The following is an 18,976-nucleotide window of genomic DNA, read 5'->3' on the forward strand; positions in this document are numbered from 1 at the left end:
TAACACAAACACTCAGTTTACTTATTTACAACTTCAATTTGGAGTCATTGTCATAATTAAACTACATACAAATAAGCTGTCTGACTGTCTGTTAACCATCGGAAAAAGCACTAAATAAACATGTAGAAAATACAGAATCAAGCAAATATAAACTGGCCTCTATTATCTTCTCAAATATTTGTAATATGAAATAAACACCCATAAATTACACACAGTGTTGAGCAAAAAAAATAATAAAATAATATTAATAATAATAAATCTGCTACATTGACACTTTCTTCTTCTGCAACTTTAAGATGCATTAAATATCCCTGCATGTCTATTGCATAAACTATCTATTGAGAATTCCTGGACAGGCGTCGTCATGCGCAGTTATTCACAGCGCCAGTGCGCCACCTAGTGTTGAAGGAAGGAACAGCAAGAACATTCCCACATGCTTGTGCACTTTCCGGATAGTAGGATGATGAATACAAATAGCTTGTAAACAAAGAGTATTGAAAGTTTGTGTTTCAATAACCAATATTAAAGACCTGTATAAGCCCAAAAGTGTGCTACAGGTGATTAGTATATGAAATATAAATAATATAAACACTGTGGAATGTCCTGACATCCACTGCCATTAAAACTTTAATGGTCCAGAAACTGGTGCTGGGTCAGTTAGGTCCTAGTTTTGGGGGAAGAGGTCAAAGTTCAAGGTTTAGAGTGCAATGCGAGTGCAGGGGTGTTTGAGACAAACAGGCAAGATGCCGCGGTTGATCTGGTGAAACTCCACCAACTGCAGCAGATCTGCAAACAGTGTGACACCATCGTCCATAGTGTAGTACTGTCTGTCGCCCTGCTCCAACTACAGAGATACAGAGGAAAAACACAGCAAGATGAAAACGTCTCATGTATGCACCTGCAGTTTCAACTGTCCAAACAGGAATAAAGACTTACGGGAATGATGAGGTAGTGTTTCGTCTTCAGTTTATAACTCAAGCATAACACAAAGCACTGCACGTGCAGCTGACTGTCACGCACCAAAAACATCCTGCAGAGAGTTGAGAAAATGACATAAATACAACTTTACAGCGCAAACGTACATAAGCAAGAAAACTAAGATGATTCTTACCCGTCCACCTGACCCTGCTCCTCCAATAGCTTTTGAGCTTCTGCACGAGACATGCCCCCATGAAACCACGGCTGAACACGATGAACCGCTGCAGATACACATACAGGAAGATTTTACTAATGAGAGATTCATTCTTGTTGCTTAAATGTTGCATGATGTCGATGTTGATGCGAGACACTCACCGGAGAGCTGTGACCCGTGACCGTTGGTGGGTAAATTGTGACGCAACGCTTCTCTCTTCTGAAGAACAAAAACACACCGTTAAAGAAAAATGCAGTGATAGTCTACATTCATTTATTTTAATAATTTATTGGAATTTAAATAACTCAATTTGATTTTTTTTTATTTAATTTTAACATAAAACAATAGTTTTATCCAGCAAGGATAAATTGATCAAAAGTGACAGTAAAGACATTTAAAATGTTACAAAAGATTTCTATTTCAAATTAATATATAAAGCAAAAAATATGAAGCAGCACAACTGTATTCAATAATAAAAATAATAAGAAAAAAATGTTTCTTGAGCAGCAAATCATCATATTAGAATGATTTCTGAAGGATCATGTGACACTGAAGACTGGAGTAATGATGCTGAAAATTCAGCTTTGATCACAGTAAAAAACTGTATATTAGGGGGTGCACAGACAAATCAACTTTAATGCTCTTCTGTGACGTCGACTAGCGCTGATTAAGGCCTATAGAGGGTGCAACAGGATAAGAAATCTTTGAAGTCGACTTTTACGCTCCATTTCCAACAGTTAAAATGACAAATAAATTCGTACTCCGACAGCGCTCCACAAGATATGTTTGATTATACTATCTGGATGCTCAATTTTGATCAGTTGAATGCATGTTTTAAACAGCCTATTGTATACGTAACGCGTACAAAGCGCATACAGATACATCGCGCGCACACAGAAACATTCAGTAGCGTGAATGTGTTGTCAACTGTTCTGTGATTTAGCAATAAAATAGCTTAGTAACTGAAAAGTTCTAGCAAATATTTCTTAGTAACTAAAATACACTATTAGTAGAGAGACACTGTCAGGTAGAATTATTTCACACACACAATCGCTCTCTCACTAATGCATTCATATACAGTGGTGGTCAGAATTATTGGCACCCTTGGTAAATATGATCAAAAATGACTGTACAAATAAATCTGAATTGTTTATCCTTTTGATCTTTAATTCATAAAATTAGCAAAAATCTAACATTTCATTGAAGGAAAAGAATTGAAAATAACATTAAGAAATAAATGTTTTTCTCCAAAACACTTTGGCCACAATTATTGGCACCCCTAGAATATTTTATGAGTAAAATATCTCTGAAGTATATTCCCATTCATATTTACATTTTTTTAGCACACCAGGGTGATCATGAACATGAAATGATCATGTGATCATGTCCAGCCGAGACTTCCTGTTCCACAGGAGTATAAACACGAGGAAACACAAAGGCCAAATTCCCTTAATCATTCATCACAATGAGTAAAACCAAAGAATATAGTTCTGATGTGCAGCAAAAGATTGTTGAGCTTCACAAAATAGAAAGTGACTGTAAGAAAATACCTAAAACATTGAAAATCCCCATTTCCACTATTAGGGCAATAATTAAGAAGTTCCAATCAACTAAAGATGTCACAAATCTGCCTGGAAGAGGATGTGTGTCTAAATCATCCTAATGTGAAGTGAGGAGGAAAGTTTGAGTGGCCAAAGACTCTACAATGATCAATTGCAGAGATTAGTTGAGTCTTGACTCTCAGAAAGCCTAAAAAAAAAATTACCAAACAGCACCTACATCCCCACAAGATGTTCGGGAGGGTTTCAAGAAAAATCCTCTGCTCTCATCCAGAAACAATCTCCAGCATATTCAGTTGTCAGACACGACTGGAACTTCAAACGGGACCGGCTTCTATGGTCAGATGAAACTAAAAAAATAGCTTTTTGGCAGCAAACCCACCAGATGGGTTTGGTGCACACATGGATAAAAAGTACCCCATGCCCACGGTTAAATATACCCCTGGATCTTTAATGTTGTGGGCCTATTTTTCTGCTGGAGGTCCTGGACATCTTGTTCAGATACATGGCATCATGGATTCTATCAAATACCAACAGATAAAAATTCAAAACCTGACCGCTTCTGCTAGAAATCCTATAATGAGCCATGGTTGGATCTTCCATTAGGACAATGATACAAAACAAACATCAAAACCAACAAAAAAATGTGTCACTGAGCCCAAAATGAAGCTTCTGCCATGGCCATCCCAGTCCTCTGACCTGAACCCTAAAGAAAATGAGTGGAGTGAACTAAAGAGAAGAAGCACCAACATGGAACTGGGAATCTGAAGGATCTGGAGAGATTCTGCATGAAGGAATGGTCTCTGATCTCCTGTCAGGTGTTCTCCAAACTCATCAGGCATTATAGAAGAAGACTCAGAGCTGTTATCTTGGCAAAAGGAGGTTACAAAAATTATTGAATAAAAGGGTGCCATTAATTGGGGCCAATGTGTTTTGTAGATAAACATTTATTTCATAATGTGAGTTTCCCCCCACTTTCAATTCTTTTCCTTCAATGATAGGTTAGACTTTTGCTAATTTTATGAATTAAAGATCAAAAGGATAAACAATGCAGATTTATTTTTACAGTCATTTTTGATCATATTTACCAAGGGTGCCAATAATTCTGACCACCACTGTAAATGTTATCTTTTATTTATCTGTATCTGATTGCAGAAATCTGAGAAATATAATGAACCAAAGACAAAAGAACTGATAAAAAAATAAGCTGTTATGTAGGATTATGCACACTGAGTCCGAAATTTCCGTATGTTTTTTCGTATTTGTGATCCTAAAAATTCGTCCTTGCACACTGAGTCTGATGCATATTAAAAAAATTGAGTCTTCAAGTAGTGAGCATGATTTAGCTGTCCTCTCTCTTCTTAAAAAGAGAAAAAAGAAAGAGGAAATATTGGATCCGTCCAATCCTGAGATTGGGTGGAGAGGAAGGAGAGTTCCACCTCATCAAGGAGCTGTGTGATTACCCCGAGCGTTTAAAAGTTTACTTCAGGATGTCAGTGGCTCAGTTTGATGCTTTGCTAGTGATACTGGCACAATCTGTTTTTATATTCTGTCTCTTTGTATTCCGCACTTCATACAGTGTCATACAGTGCTGCTGCTTTGTGCTGTAGATGATGTGGATCAACTTGTCAGATTCGGGATACAGTGGCTCCGAATTGTCAAAACATCTCTCAAAATGCATGCCACGGATGCAAAAAATGCAGAATATCGAACCTGATCCGTTTTTTTTTTATGATGGACGAAAGTTTCGGAGGCAGTGTGTAAACGTGATAGACACAACATGAGGTCGTATTTATTTTTTAACGTGCAAAATTTCGGACACGAATTTCGGACTCAGTGTGCAAAGACCTTTAGGCTTATTTGTTCATCAATAGCAAGGGGCACACCGAGCCGGCAATTAGCTGTCGGGCAACGTTGAACCATTTTTAAGCATCTGCCAACTAAGTTTTCCCAGTGTGTTCTGCACCGTTGGCTCTAGTCGGACGCCATTGAGTTTTTAGGGCTGATTCAGCATGTAGAATCAGCGTCAGGCGAGAGAGACAACTCTGATTGGCTGTTCAGTTTAGTGAACGAGTCGAAGCGCAAAATTAAATAGCAAAACAGTGAGCAAACATGTCAATGTGGTGTAGTGCCAAATTTCAACCCCCTGCCAAATTATTACCCCCCTCGTTAAAGTTGCTACCTGATTGCCTAATCTTAACCCCACCCCTAATCCTAACCCCTCCCCCATACCTACTTTTGTTTGCCCCGATGCTGGAGACGCAAAGCAACAACACAGTCGGCTTTTATTGGTGCTAGTTTTTTGGCGTTGGTTTGGTGTGTTCCTACCAGGGCTCTGAACCGGTTCAAAGAACGAAAACGAAAACCGGAAATGAACGGAATTTTGACCGGAACGTAACCAGAAACGGAAACTAAATCAAATTTAATCGTTCTGAACAGAAACGCTAATTTGAAATGGCCATTAACCGGTTAATAACGTTATTTTATCGTTCTGTTTAATATTTTGATTTGGCAGTCAACCAATCACGAATTCAAATAGTATGCAAATGTGACGCTGACACATCCAACGTGAGTGAAATGCCCGCGCTGACGCGCGTCAAGTCATCATAGGTTAGGTCACAATGGCAATGCCCTGGCATTAGTTTTTCCGATGATATATGTCAGCAACCGTCAAGTATTAGGCCTACATTTAAGTGAAAATGAATGCCAAGTAATATGCAGCTTGTTGTGCGTTTTGAAACCAGCGAAAATTGCAGGATAGTACAATTTTCAACGTCACATCACGCATCTGCAGCTTCTGTGAACGAAGAAAACTAGACCTACGTACATAACACATATAAAATAAAAGGGTATATTTAGGCCTATAGGCTACACGAAATATTTTACTTAAATAATTAGGTCTACAGATTAACAAAACGAAAGTGGTTATTTGTGGCGCACTCCAAAGATCTAGAAAAGGAAACAGATATTCTGCTTGTTTTCGTTATTTGTGTCTTTTGTAAATGTATGAATTATGTCTTGCTTTTACCTGTATGACCATAAATTACACAGTACAGTTTACTGTCTTATAGAAGGAAAACAAATCCAGTGGTCGCGCCGGCGCCTCACGCGCGCGCACACTAATTCTTGCATTGCTTGATATCGCAGCCTGTTAAATATTAAAATAAAATACAATCAACCAAACGTTACACTGCTCAATTCAATTCTGTAATACAATCTGCCGTTTACCACCCGTGACCACCGCCTCACTGTGCTGTTATGTGAAGGATGATGTCGATAATGCGAGTGAAGTACAAAGCTCATATAATAAATAATAGTTTAGCATTCGTCTCGAAAATGAAAACAGTTGGATTCGTGCCGAATGAGAAAGGTAGGCTACAGATTCACTTTAAATTAATTAGTTTTGCATCTTATTTATTTTTATTTCCAATAAATAAACCTGTTTCTCGCCTTGAATATAGCAATAGTAGCTGGAATGGCCTTAAAAAAAAATATGATAACTTTATTATCATTATTTCTGAATATAATAATAAAATGCGACGTATAAGCGACTTATCTTTTTTCCTCTCAGGAATAGCGTCTGTATTTTTAACCATGCAGCAAACATTAAAATATCTTGAAAAAATTGTTTAATTTATAAACCATTGTTTTTCCTTTCGTTTAATAAGTTTACATTTGGACAGAATCTTGTTATATAAGATAATTGTATGCCTATGGGCTAAGACGGCAAATACACTCTCTTTGTTTTTTAATAAATAAAATGCTGTTCTATTATTATTATTATTATTATTATTATTATTATTAAGTAGGCTACATGCAAAAATAAAATAAAAATAACACTATTAACCATTATTTTTTCTAATCAAACCGGTTTCGGAACGTTTATAATTCGAAGGAACGCTGGAACAGAAACATTAAAATTCCGATTCTGCTCGGAGTGGAACGATTGAATTTTTTTTTTTTTCGTTTCTTTTTTAAGCCCTGGATCCTACCCAATGAAGTCATCAGTGATTAGTCGATGTGGACTCGACTTTAATCACATAAATGTCAACTTAAGAAAATCTGAAGTAGTTCAACCCCTAGTATATATATAAGCGGCCGAGATGGCACGCCATTTTCGGCCCGAGGCATGCTGGAGCTGCCTTGTTCAAGTGCCTGAGACAGCGCACTGGTTTCGGCCTTGTCACGGTCACACACGAGCCCCCCGGAAGTTTACCGACTTCCAGACATCCACACCTGCGGTTGAAATCGGCTCGAGCCCACTCAAAGGGGCCTATGAGTGGACCCCCACGATGGCCTGTTTAGGGAGGAGATTTGTCTTTCGCTCTTAGTTGTGCCCAAGACGACGCACCGTTCTCGGCCTGAGGCATGCCGGAGCGGCCCCAGGGTGGTTCTCTCAGTCTGTGTTATATGTGTATATATAGTAGGGGTTAAACTATTTCAGATTTTCTTAAGTTGAAATTTATGTGATTAAAGTCAAGTTGATGTCGAATTGGTCATTTGGTAGGAACACACCAAACCGACACCAAAGAACTAACGCTGATAAAAGCCAACTGTGTTTTCTTCTTCACAAAAACTTCACAATAATCCAATCTCTTGCTTATTATAAATGCATAACTGATCTGGGAAGCTTATGGCTGAACATTACATTAGAGGAGCAGGTATTCACGGCATGTTTCAGCAAAGAATCGATTTCCCTCGAGCACATATACATACACATACACACCCGCCAGTTCTGTCCTTCCTCCTGCTCTGCATTCTGGGCCTCGTGTGGGTTCTGAATCACTCGTCCACCGCTTTTCCCTGAAAAATCCATGGCAACCATCGACTCCTCCCTATCTGAAAACTGATGATGGCACAGTGGAGGAAGACAAAACATGTGATGAAGATTTGAAGGGAAGATCAGTGAATCAGTCTGTTCCTCACACAAAGCTAACATATGATATCAGAATATAGTGCACAAGTCGTATGGATTACTTTTAAGTTTTTTGGAGCTTGAGAGATGTTTACTGTACCTTGGAGTCTTTTGATGCCATGTGAAGTCTGGCGCTGGACTTAGCGAACTGGTAATTACACTGGAGCTGTTTCCCATGCTAAAACACACACACACGTCTTTTGTCTTTCATTGCAGGTTTCAGATGGAACATTCTTACTGAGTTTGCATGTGTTCACTGTTCATGTACCTTAAACAATCTGAAGGCCGTGATCCAGCACGTACGACTCTGCTCACTGTCAGCACACATCAGCTTCAAATCCTGACAGCGAAACCTGTCTTTTGAGGCCTAGCATACATATACATACACGTTCATTCAGACTGAATAGAGACTGACTTTTTTTTCATTTTTTTTGAGGTTTAGAGAGACTGAATCCTTTATTGAACTGTTTTAGACACTGAGAAATGAATTAATGCTGCAATGGATATTATGAGAAAATGCAAGTGTTTTTTTTTTTAAACTTGAATGCATGTAAACATGTTGCAGGACACTCCAAATCAAAATTAGGAGCCTTTAAACAGCATAATAGGGGCACTTTAAACAGATTTCTTTATTTATGAATCGCTTTTCATTTTATTAAGCCATGTTAAGTGTTTTTCACGTTAAGCTTTTTAGAATGTCTTGTTTTCTTGTGAGTACATCTTGCAAATTGTACTGTTTTTTTCTTCTAAAAAGTCCCAGCCGCTTGCAAATTCTCTTTAAAGTTCGTATATTACCTATTAATCGGTTATAATTAGCTAAAGCTGATAGTATTTCTTTGTTATTGAAAGAGAGCCTAAAATATAGGCCTAGCTGAACCAAGTGATCTGTTTATTCTCAATATTTTATGTCAAATTTCCTGGAAAAATTTTCAAAGTTTTTTCTCGAAACACAAATTTATTCTCAAAATTTAACAGGTTTATTCTCAACATTTTATTTTGACTTTTTTCCTCGAAATTTTACGAGTTTTTTCTCGAAACACGACTTCTTCTCAAAATTTTATGATTTTATTCCCGACATTGTATTTCAAAAAAAAAATTCTAAATGTAACGAGTTTAATCTTGCATTATAATGACTCTGATGTTTTTTTATTGTTACTTGTAAAAAATTATTACTTGTAAAAAAAAAAAAAAATCATAAAATTACAAAAACTTGAAATGAATAAATATTATAATACTATATAACTAATCCTAAAATAACACTGATTCTCTGTTCCTGTTGCTTACTTTAATGCAGAAGACGTGCGCTTCTGGTGCCCCATAAAGTTTACGGCCATTGAAGACTGTAAACACATTCAGATCTTCCAGATCTCCGACAAACTGCAGGTGTCGAGGTTCCTGTAAACACACAGATGCATCCAAATTTTATATGTATGTTTATGTGTATATATAGAGAAGTCATTTCAGTGTGTGTGTGTGTTTGTGTATGTGCATGTTTTTGTGACATATCAGGACACAAATTTGTATAATGACATGGGTATGACATAGGTATTAAGGAGAGGGTGACTTATGACGACATTACCCCATGCCCCCATTTTTCAAAAGGCTTATAAATCATACAATGAGTTTATTTGAGAAAGTAAAAATGTGCAGTTTCCTGTGTTGGGTAGGTTTAGGGGTAGGGTTGGTGTCGGGCGATAGAAAATACAGTTTGCACAGTATAAAAACCATTACGCTTATGGAATGTCCCCACAACAATTCACAAAAACAAACAAGTGTGTGTGTGTGTGTGTGTGTGTGTGTGTGTGTGTGTGTGTGTGTGTGTGTGTGTGTGTGAGGCACCTTTGATTGCCCTTTGTTGGAGCAGTACAGTCCAGACCGTCGTAAAACGAAATAGAGTTTCTTCCAGGATTTTTTCCCCCCTTCTCTCACATGGAGAAAGCCTTGAATCTCTGGACAGGAACCACTCTTCACCATGTTCTTCAAGAGAGACAGACATTTACTGGTGTTATGAAGACAATAAAACTGCCATTTGATGTTTTTAAAAGCTCTAGATCCTTATACCTGCACCAGCTCTGATGATGTCGTGCCTTTAGTGACATCAGCGCAATCAGAGATCATGTTCTCTGGGAAAAACAACTGCATAACAGGGAGAAAAAAAAGAAACAAACAGTATTAAATATGTCTAAATTTTCTAGTTGACGATCTTCACTCGGAAATATGTCACATCATAAAAGTAAAATGGATTATGATTGTATTTTCATTAAAATAGCATCATGCTAAATGATGAGTATTGTTTTAGACAGAATTACTGGGTGATGACGAAGAGGCTTCATACCACAGGTTTTTTGAAGAACTCGTACTTGGCGTAGTTTTTGCGGAAGAACAGCATAGTGTTGCTCTCTACGGGCCAGGATGACTGTACCTGCACCACAAGCTCATGGTCTTCCAGACAGCGCTCTGAAAAAAACATTCAAGCAATTAAAGTTGGAACGCAAACGCTCCTAAACACTCACGACGACACACAGCACTTATTTATGTCCGTCTATTACCTACAGTCCCTAAACAAAATCGGTAATTAAAGCTTAATTAAATACACAATTAAAGCTTTTAGTGTAAAGAAACAGTTAAATTTTTTCAATTTTTCTAATTCATTTTTTAATACATTTCTTAAATTAGATTACATTAAATTAAATTAAAACTAATTCAGTTAAATTTAAACTAAATAAATAAATATTAAGAAACAAATGGTTAATTTTTAAAAAGAATCAATACATTTCTTAAATTCAATTGAATTCAAGCAAATCTAATCTATTTTTTTAATAAAATATGAAGAAATGGTTAATTTTTTAAATTAATATATTTCTTAAATAAAATTAACTTCAAACTAATTAAATGAAATTTAAAAAGTACATAAAATATTAAGAAATGGTTATTTTTTAAATTAATTAATACATTTCTTAAATTAAATTATATAAAATATAAAAAAAATGCTTGATTTTTAAAATAAATCAATATATTTCTTGAAAAAAAATGTTAAGAAACAAATGGTTCATTTAAAAAAAATTAATCAATACATTTGTTAAATTCAATTAAATTTAAATTAAATGTAAACAAATTTTATAAAATATGAAGAATCGATATATTTCTTAATTTAAATTTACTTCAAACGAATTAAATGAAATTTAAAAAGTATATAAAATATTAAGAAATAAATGGTTATTTTTAAAAATAAATTAATACATTTCTTAAATTAAATTCAAGAAAACTGAATTAAATTCAAACAAATTATATAAAATATTAGGAAGCAAATGGTTATTTTTTTAAAACTAATCAATACACTTGAATTAAATTAAATTCAAACTAATTTTATAAAATATTAAGAAACAAATGGTTAATTTTTAAAATTAATCAATACATTTCTTAAATTAAATTAAATTCAAACAAATTAAATAAAATTAAAAACATTAATAAAATATTAAAGAATCTTTTTTACATTTTAAATCAAATCAATAAATTTCTTAAATTAAATTAAATATTAAAATAATATTTAAAGTCTCTGGGCTTAGTTTTTTTTTAAAAAAAGAAAGTAGCCGATAAAATCTTTTGTGGATTTGATATTAGACTTATAACTAATTTTTACCATTTAAACTATAAATACATAAACTTCATTAATACCAAATCATAAAATGTAATTTCTGAAACCAAAAGTTCATCCAACCCAACACCTGTCAAAAGCATAACTAAAGCTATTACAAAAGCCTGTATAACACGTTGGTTGTGTTTGTTTCAGTGCTAAGATTTTTCCACATAACACTCCTGGGCCTGATTTCTTTCAGCAAACAATCTGTCAATTTAAAAGCACAACAAGACATGTCAGCTTTTGTCTTAGCATTAGTTTATACAGACTTCGAAAACAAGCTGGTATTTGAATTGGCATTTAGTGGATTTTGTCCAAACAATGAGTCATGAGTATGCAATGAATGAATGATGATTTACCAAAAGCTAAAACATTAGAAGCTCATATGTTTTCCAGTGAAAAAATCAAGTGCATGCAAACAACAAAGAGCATGCAAAGCAGCAACCCACTGTTTTACAATTCAAAAACTGAATTATGTAATTTTACATTGAATTATGAAAATACTTGTGTTACGTTAAACTATGGAAATATTGGAAGTGTATCAATAATTGTGCAGTGTTGTTTGAGTACCATCCTCATGTCTTACCCAGGCCCAAAGCAGAATGATGTTCTATGAGGGCCCAGCTCTCCTCGTCCATACAGTGGGCGCTCTCCGCTAGCATATGACAAACATCATGTGCTGTCGCCCCAGATGACACCAGGACCGAACGACTGTGTGTGGGGTCCCAAAAAACCCGAACCACCTATGAATACACATACACAACAAGAACCTGATCATTAATCTGTCAGGAACTAAGATGCACACAAATGCATCTGACTCTCCATGTTTCAATTTGTTTAAAGAGGACCTATAACGCCCCTTTTCACAAGTCTCTGGTGTCCCCAGAATGTGTCTGAAGTTTCAGCTCAAAATACTCCACAGATCATTTATTATAGCTTGTCAAATCTGCCCCTATTTGGCCTTTCCAGAAGAGGGCGGAGCTTTAACAGCTCAACAACAACAAAGCAGGAGAATCTCACGCAGCCAAAATGAGGATTGTCAGTAACGGTGTTCAGCCTTACATTGTTCAAACTCCGATACATTTCTGTCAAACAACTTCTGTTTGTGCAGCAATAAAGTAATAGAGCGTATGGAGGTTAAGGGAAACACATGGAAAGTGGAGCTGCCTAAACTGAAGAAATGCATTGCATTACTTAAAAATACTTACATTTCCTTCATCTGCACCCGTAAGTCCTTCGTTCATCTTTGGAACACAAATTAAGATATTTTTGATCAAGTTCAATGGCTCAGTGAGGTCTCAATTGACAGCAAGATAATTAACCAGGGGTCATTTTTGGGTGAACTAACCCTTTAAGGTCATGAACTTTTTTGAGTACCAAAGAATGTGATTGTGTATTTTTATTGACAGGTCTATGAACTCAACGCCCAGTGATGTGTTTGTGTACACTTGTTTTTCCCTAGAGGATGGCGTGTCAAAGCGGCTGTCACCTTTTATAACTACTGAAAATTCATAGTGCCACAGGCAACTGCCTGTCATTTGTGTCACCGATTAAACCATCCAGCCACGCTTACATGTTTTCTGTTGTCAGAGAGAGGGTCCCGCTCGCCGAGAGATCCGGGCAGCACCGGGGAGTGCGCCGGATTGCAGAGCTCTGGAAATGGATTGGGAATCAAAGGTGCGGATGAAGCTCGAAATTCCCGTTTTGATGGACCACTAAAATCACAAGACCAGGAAGAATAATGATTAAAAAGTATCACGAACATGTCAACACATTTATTTCCGTAACAAGATATTCAACAAGAGTAAATGTAAAGTAGGAATTGATGAACACTTGCTAAAATTGCTCAAATAAACACTAATTGTTTTTTTTTTAATAAAAGACAATAATAAGTAGGGGTGTGACGAGACAGGTAGTTCACGAGACGAGACTCGAGATTGAATTCATGAGACGAGACAAGATTTTTACACACTATTTTTAAAGGGATAGTTCACCCAAAAATGAAAATTTGATGTTTATCTGCTTACCCCCAGGGCATCCAAGATGTAGGTGTCTTTGTTTCTTCAGTAGAACACAAATGATGATTTTTAACTTCAACCGTTGCCATCTGACAGTCTTATAATGCGAGTGAATGGTAACACAATCTATAAGAGTCAAAAAATATGCTTAGACAAATCCAAATTAAACCCTGCGGCTCGTGACGACACATTGATGTCCTAAGACACGAAACGATCGGTTTGTGCAAGAAACGGAACATTATTTATATTATTTTTTACCTCTAAAACACCACTATGTCCAACTGAGTTCAGCACTCGGTTAGTGAGGTCTGATCGCGCTCTGACAGCGGCAGTGATGTCTAGCACTCATTGAAGTATAAGCGCGAGACATCACTGCCGTTGTCAGAGCATGATCTCTGACAACGGCGGCGACCGTTATCCAACTGAATTAAATGTTTTTTACTTAAATACAAAGCAAAATGACAGTGGAGGCGTAATGTAAACGTAGCGGTGGCATATTCTTTCCTAATCATCCTAACACTGTCATGGCAATATCACAAGACTACAGTTGCGTCCCAAATGACGCACTATACACTATGTACTTATGCACTATGCACTCATCCATGTAGTGCGTGAATTGTATAAGGTTATACACTACGTAATTAAAGCTGCGACAGTCGAGTGCACGAAGTGTCCAACATTCCACACTTCGTTTTTTCCGTTAATTTAGTGCATCATCCGGGTATTTAAAGTGCACTTTTTCTTTTTGGAATTTTCTGTGTGAACGCACTACTCCCACTATTTATACTTAAAAACGTCATAGAATAGTGCACAAGTACGCAAATTGGGACGCACCTTACTTTTCGCCTCAACGAGAAATCTCGTCACATTTTAGTCTCGCGAGATCTCATGACACGAGATCTCGTCACACCCCTAATAATAAATAATTCACAATAAGACCAGCAATGTGTACAAAAAAAGTAAACAGGGTCAATCTTGCTTTCATGATGACTTTGAATTTGACTTGAAACGCTTATAAACTACCGTAAAAGTTTAAAATAAAAATAAAAATAATTTATATTAAATTAAATTAAATTATTTGTGTAAAAAATAAATTAAATCAACAGAATTACATCTTTAAAATCAACTTGGAACAGTTTGAAACGGTTTAGACACTGTTTCTAGTTTAAAATAAAATTAAATAAAAAGACCAGGAATGTTTACTAGCAAATTAAATAGTGCCAATCTTGATCCATGTTGACTTTAAATTCAAACTTGGAATTGTTTATAAACTATTGCTATAGTTTAAAAAATAATAAAATAAAATAAATTATATTAAATAAAGTAATTTATATTAAATGAAACAAAATTATTCATGTAAAATTAAAAAAAAACAACAACAGAATTACACCTCTAAACTCAACTTTGAACTGTTTGAAACTGTTTAGACACTATTTCTACAGTAATAAAATAAAAATCACAATAAAAATCACAATAAGATCAGGAATGTCTACTAATAAATTCGATTGTGTCAATCTTGATTTAAATTCAACTTGGAATGTTTGGAATATAAACTATTACTATAGTTTAATTAATTTAATTTAATTTAATTAATATTAAATAAAATGTACTTAAAAATTAATAAAAAATGAAGTCATTTATATTAAATGAAATTAAATTAAGTAAAACGTAAATAAAATTATTTATAAAAAATAAGAGATAAAAAAAAGAATTACATCATTGCTTGTTGTTGTTTTTTTTTTTTTGTATTGTAAGTCAGTTTGTATTTTAAGCAAATTTTCAACCACAGCCAAATAATACAGGCACCGAGTGCCACGATTTACCTGTCGGTGTTTCTCATGGTGAGGGGGATCGATCGAGGTGTTGACATCTGAACGTTTTGGGACAATGGAGAACACTTCCCAGACAATGAATCTCCTGTGGACATCGTCTCAACCGCTGACCTCCTAAACACTTCCACCTCTGACCTACAGCCTTCCACCTCCATCACTGTAAAGAGAGACAGGACAAACACATTCAGAAAATCAGAAGTGAAAAATGATTTTGCCACTTCCAGGTGTGATTCATACACTGAACTATTACTACTCTACACCAAACACATGTCGCAACAATATTCAAAATTTGTTTTCCTAAGTACAGACAAAGTTCCCCTTCCCAAAATAGATCTTTACTCAACACGGCAGAACCTGATTTTCAGCCAAGAGCAATAAGAAAACAATGACGTGTGCCTAATGTGTGTAAGCGAGTGATTAAGTCACACCTTTCACAGTAGTTTGTTATTCATCGTTTATTCTCTGTTGCTAAAGAATACAGAAGTGTTGACTACACACTCATGTTGATCACACAAGAACTTGTGAACCAGGAAGCTGGCACTAAAACTCAACCGTTCACCTCTTAAACACACTCGGTCATAAACAAATACTTGTCAACACTTCTCAGCAAGTCTGTTTGTTAAAGCACAAGGTGCTCTGAAGTATAAAGCAATCAAACAATCACACTTTCTAATATTCATGCAACTAGACAAAACAAAACACACACAATTCCTTTCTTTTCTGTATCTAACATACACAAACACTATCTTGCACCTGTCAATTAAAAGGGTGATGTCATTCTCAGGCAAATAAAGCTCCATTGTCCATGAACAATAATGCTGCGGGCTCTACTTACATCAAATAACAAAGAAGGTAAACCACACAGGCCCCATTTTCATGCTCAAAGGAAAGATTTCTCTTAAACATGCATCAGAAATCAGGCTGCACATCAGTACGACCCCAGACCAAACGCAGTGACGGACGGTCAAAGTGGCGCACAAACAGCTTGGAGAAATGAAAGTAAGTGTGAGCAGTTGTGCACCTGTTGCTCTGTCCTCTGCATGACGTGCTGCCTTGTTTATCCTGCTTTGAACTGTTGTTTTGTCAACTAAAATGATGTTTCAAAAGTATAGTAAAGGACTATAATATAGTGTAATACAACATTGCTCAACAAATTGCCTTCCATCAATAAAAAGTAAACAAAATGATTAAATAATAATATTCTTACTGCTTAATAAAGCAGTTATTCAGTCTAACATCCCTGAAACAAACTATAAACATTATTTTAGAGTTGTTTTCCCCAACTTTTATTCTCTCTCTCTCTCTCTTTAACTTACAGTAATGGCCAAAAGGAAAATTGACATCTTCACCCTTTATTCAAATTATTAAAAATGTGTTAAAGATTTTGTAAGTAGCTGTGCTTGGAGTCAGTGTTTTATTTGTGATAACACAATAAAACATGTAAAATTGCACCAACGTAATTTTGGCCAGGCTGCAAAAACAAGACAGAACCTATGAAATATTAATAACTGATTATGTTGCAGTCAATGTATGCTTTTTCTTGTAAGCTTTTTGTTTTGCTATGCTTTTTTTGCATACTAAAACAAAACCTGTAACTGTAGTTTACCCCTTTTTTGACAAATAATTTTGTCAGATAAATACCTTAACCAAGTTTAGTGTTTTGTTATTCCCTCATATTTAAAATATTTAAATATATCCCTCATATTTTGATAGTTTCATCAAACTTAGAAACAAATCACCAAACCAATCCTCTCTGGACATCACTTTTGGCCACTAATGCATGTCATATTAGATATTATTCAACATTATCACTAACATTATATATGTATATATGGGTCATTGTTTGACGAATAAAGTTTTTAAAAGTGTAAAAAAACATAATGGAGATATAATTCATTTTGAAGTTTTATTAAGTGAGATTATGTAGTTTTTATAATCAATTAACATTGCTTTTGTCATTTTTTTACAAGATGGATAACATTTGTCACCAAAAAAGTCATTCGGTTTAACCAAAATTTCAGTTTTACCAAATTACACTTTTGGTTATACCGAATGACGATATTTTCAAACAATGCTAACAGGCTAGCTAGCTAGCAAAAGAACAATCAAACATTTTATATTTTATACTAAGTTTTTAAAATATTACAACATTTTCCATGTTTTATAGCGGTTGTACCGAATGACCTGATGTTTCGGGACATGCGTATGAGCGAGTGAAAACATGAATTTTTCAAATAGTTATGATAGAGTTAGTTACTTTGCTTCATGACCATGTGGTCCTTTGCAGGTGTCTGAATGATGTCACATCCTGTCACATGATATTGAACGCATCACTTAATCAAAAATGGTCACTTTATATTGGTTACTCCGAATAACATCAATAAAAAAAATTTCCGGACATTCGTTCTCATAACAAAGCAACGACTTCTACTCATAATTTTAATACCATTTTGCACTATGTTGATATATGATGTTATAAAATGATGCCAGAATAAAAACTATATGCATTTATTACAATTTAAGATATTTTAATCACAAATGAAATGGCTGTATTGGCCTTTGGACGGTTAAACCAAATGACCTTTTGACACTTCAAAATCTTTAAAATACCTTTATATGTAGCAAAATATAATTAAAACCTTTTGGATTCAATAAAAGAGATCTAGTTGTACAACCTTTGGATGTCATAACTTTGTTTTTTATTATTATTAAGGCCTTTGGACAAAAAAAAAAGACTAATATTAATTAAAAAAGACCAATTAGTACTATATTATGTAACGAAACTTGTGCAAACAAGCATAATCTCATTATTATTATTTTTAATAAACATTAAATATTTAGTCATTTTAATCTGTTTTATGTTTGTGGCAGATTGGGATTCACTGTTCTAGATGTACAGTTAAGTCAAAAACAGTATTTGTCAACATTTATGACATTAGTACTACCATGGTATTACCAAGCACCCTGGAGTACCATGTATCACGTAAATTGGACCACAGTTTTGATTTTTTTAATTGAATTAAGCCTATCATTTCGTGACAATCATTTAGTGAGAGTAAATGTGTAACTCATGAAACAACATATTTCTTCTCACTAACCTTTGAATATACAATTAGTACACTTATTGTTAAACAGCTCAGGGTCACAATTTCGATCATGAATCAGAGACTTGTACAGTTTAGTTTCTGTTCTAGTAAGATGTTGACATGCAGAGACATTGAGTTTAAGTCATACGGTGTAAAAACAGTGTAACACAAGTGTAAAAGACTCACCTACACATACACTGTCCACTTGTTGTTGTTTAACTCTAGTATCGGTATACGGCGACACAAGCAGAAGTTGTAGTGTTTCTAGAGTGTTTCATCCAGTCCAGCCGGCATGAGTAACATCCTCTCTACTCTAGTCGAGTTTCGTTTGAAAACACCTCACGCGTGGGCGGAGCTTATGAATGTACAGCTGCAGGAAGGGCAGGTAAAGTTCATGCCTACTCTTAAAGGGACAGTTCACCCAAAAAAAAAAAAAAAAAATGTATTTCGTCATCGTTTACTCACCCTCAAGTTGTTCTAAACCTGTATTTTTTTTTTGTTGTTGTTGTTTGTTCTGACATTTTGTATAATATGGTTAACCAAACAGTTGTGGGGCACAATTTACTTCCATAGTATATATATATATATATATATATATATATATATATATATATATATATATATATATATATATATTTGGTTACAAACATTCTTCAAAATATCTTCCTGTTAAGCGGAACAAAGAAATTCATTTTAGATTTGGAACAAACTGAGGGTGAGTAAATGATAACAGAATTTTCATTTTTGGGTGAACTGTCCCTTTAAAAGACAGGTAGGTGATGAGCTCGTGCTGGTCC

The 18,976-nt window shown here is 35.0% G+C and overlaps 1 protein-coding gene across 5 annotated transcripts; it reads right to left on the reverse strand.

The window, feature by feature from the left end:
- On the reverse strand, positions 1–18,520 carry grb7 (growth factor receptor bound protein 7). Of its 5 annotated transcripts, none has more exons than XM_048175091.1 (16): positions 18,366–18,520; positions 15,085–15,250; positions 12,817–12,958; positions 12,452–12,487; positions 11,830–11,986; positions 9,942–10,063; positions 9,668–9,742; positions 9,446–9,583; positions 8,891–9,001; positions 7,875–7,973; positions 7,707–7,784; positions 7,418–7,537; positions 1,294–1,351; positions 1,112–1,199; positions 937–1,030; positions 1–844 (listed from the first exon to the last, which is right to left on the reverse strand). In XM_048175091.1, exons 2-16 carry the CDS (start codon positions 15,246–15,248, stop codon positions 698–700), a joined length of 1,629 nt encoding a protein of 542 aa, XP_048031048.1. In that variant the 5' UTR covers positions 15,249–15,250; positions 18,366–18,520; the 3' UTR covers positions 1–697. The 5 variants fall into 5 exon arrangements, with proteins under 5 accessions (XP_048031048.1, XP_048031047.1, XP_048031049.1 ...); XM_048175090.1 differs by having other exon boundaries at positions 18,370–18,519; XM_048175092.1 differs by lacking the exon at positions 18,366–18,520 and adding an exon at positions 15,929–16,085.
- Positions 18,521–18,976: the final 456 nt, after the last annotated feature.

This window comes from Megalobrama amblycephala, linkage group LG22, assembly GCF_018812025.1.
Source record: "Megalobrama amblycephala isolate DHTTF-2021 linkage group LG22, ASM1881202v1, whole genome shotgun sequence".
NCBI lineage: Eukaryota > Metazoa > Chordata > Actinopteri > Cypriniformes > Xenocyprididae > Megalobrama > Megalobrama amblycephala.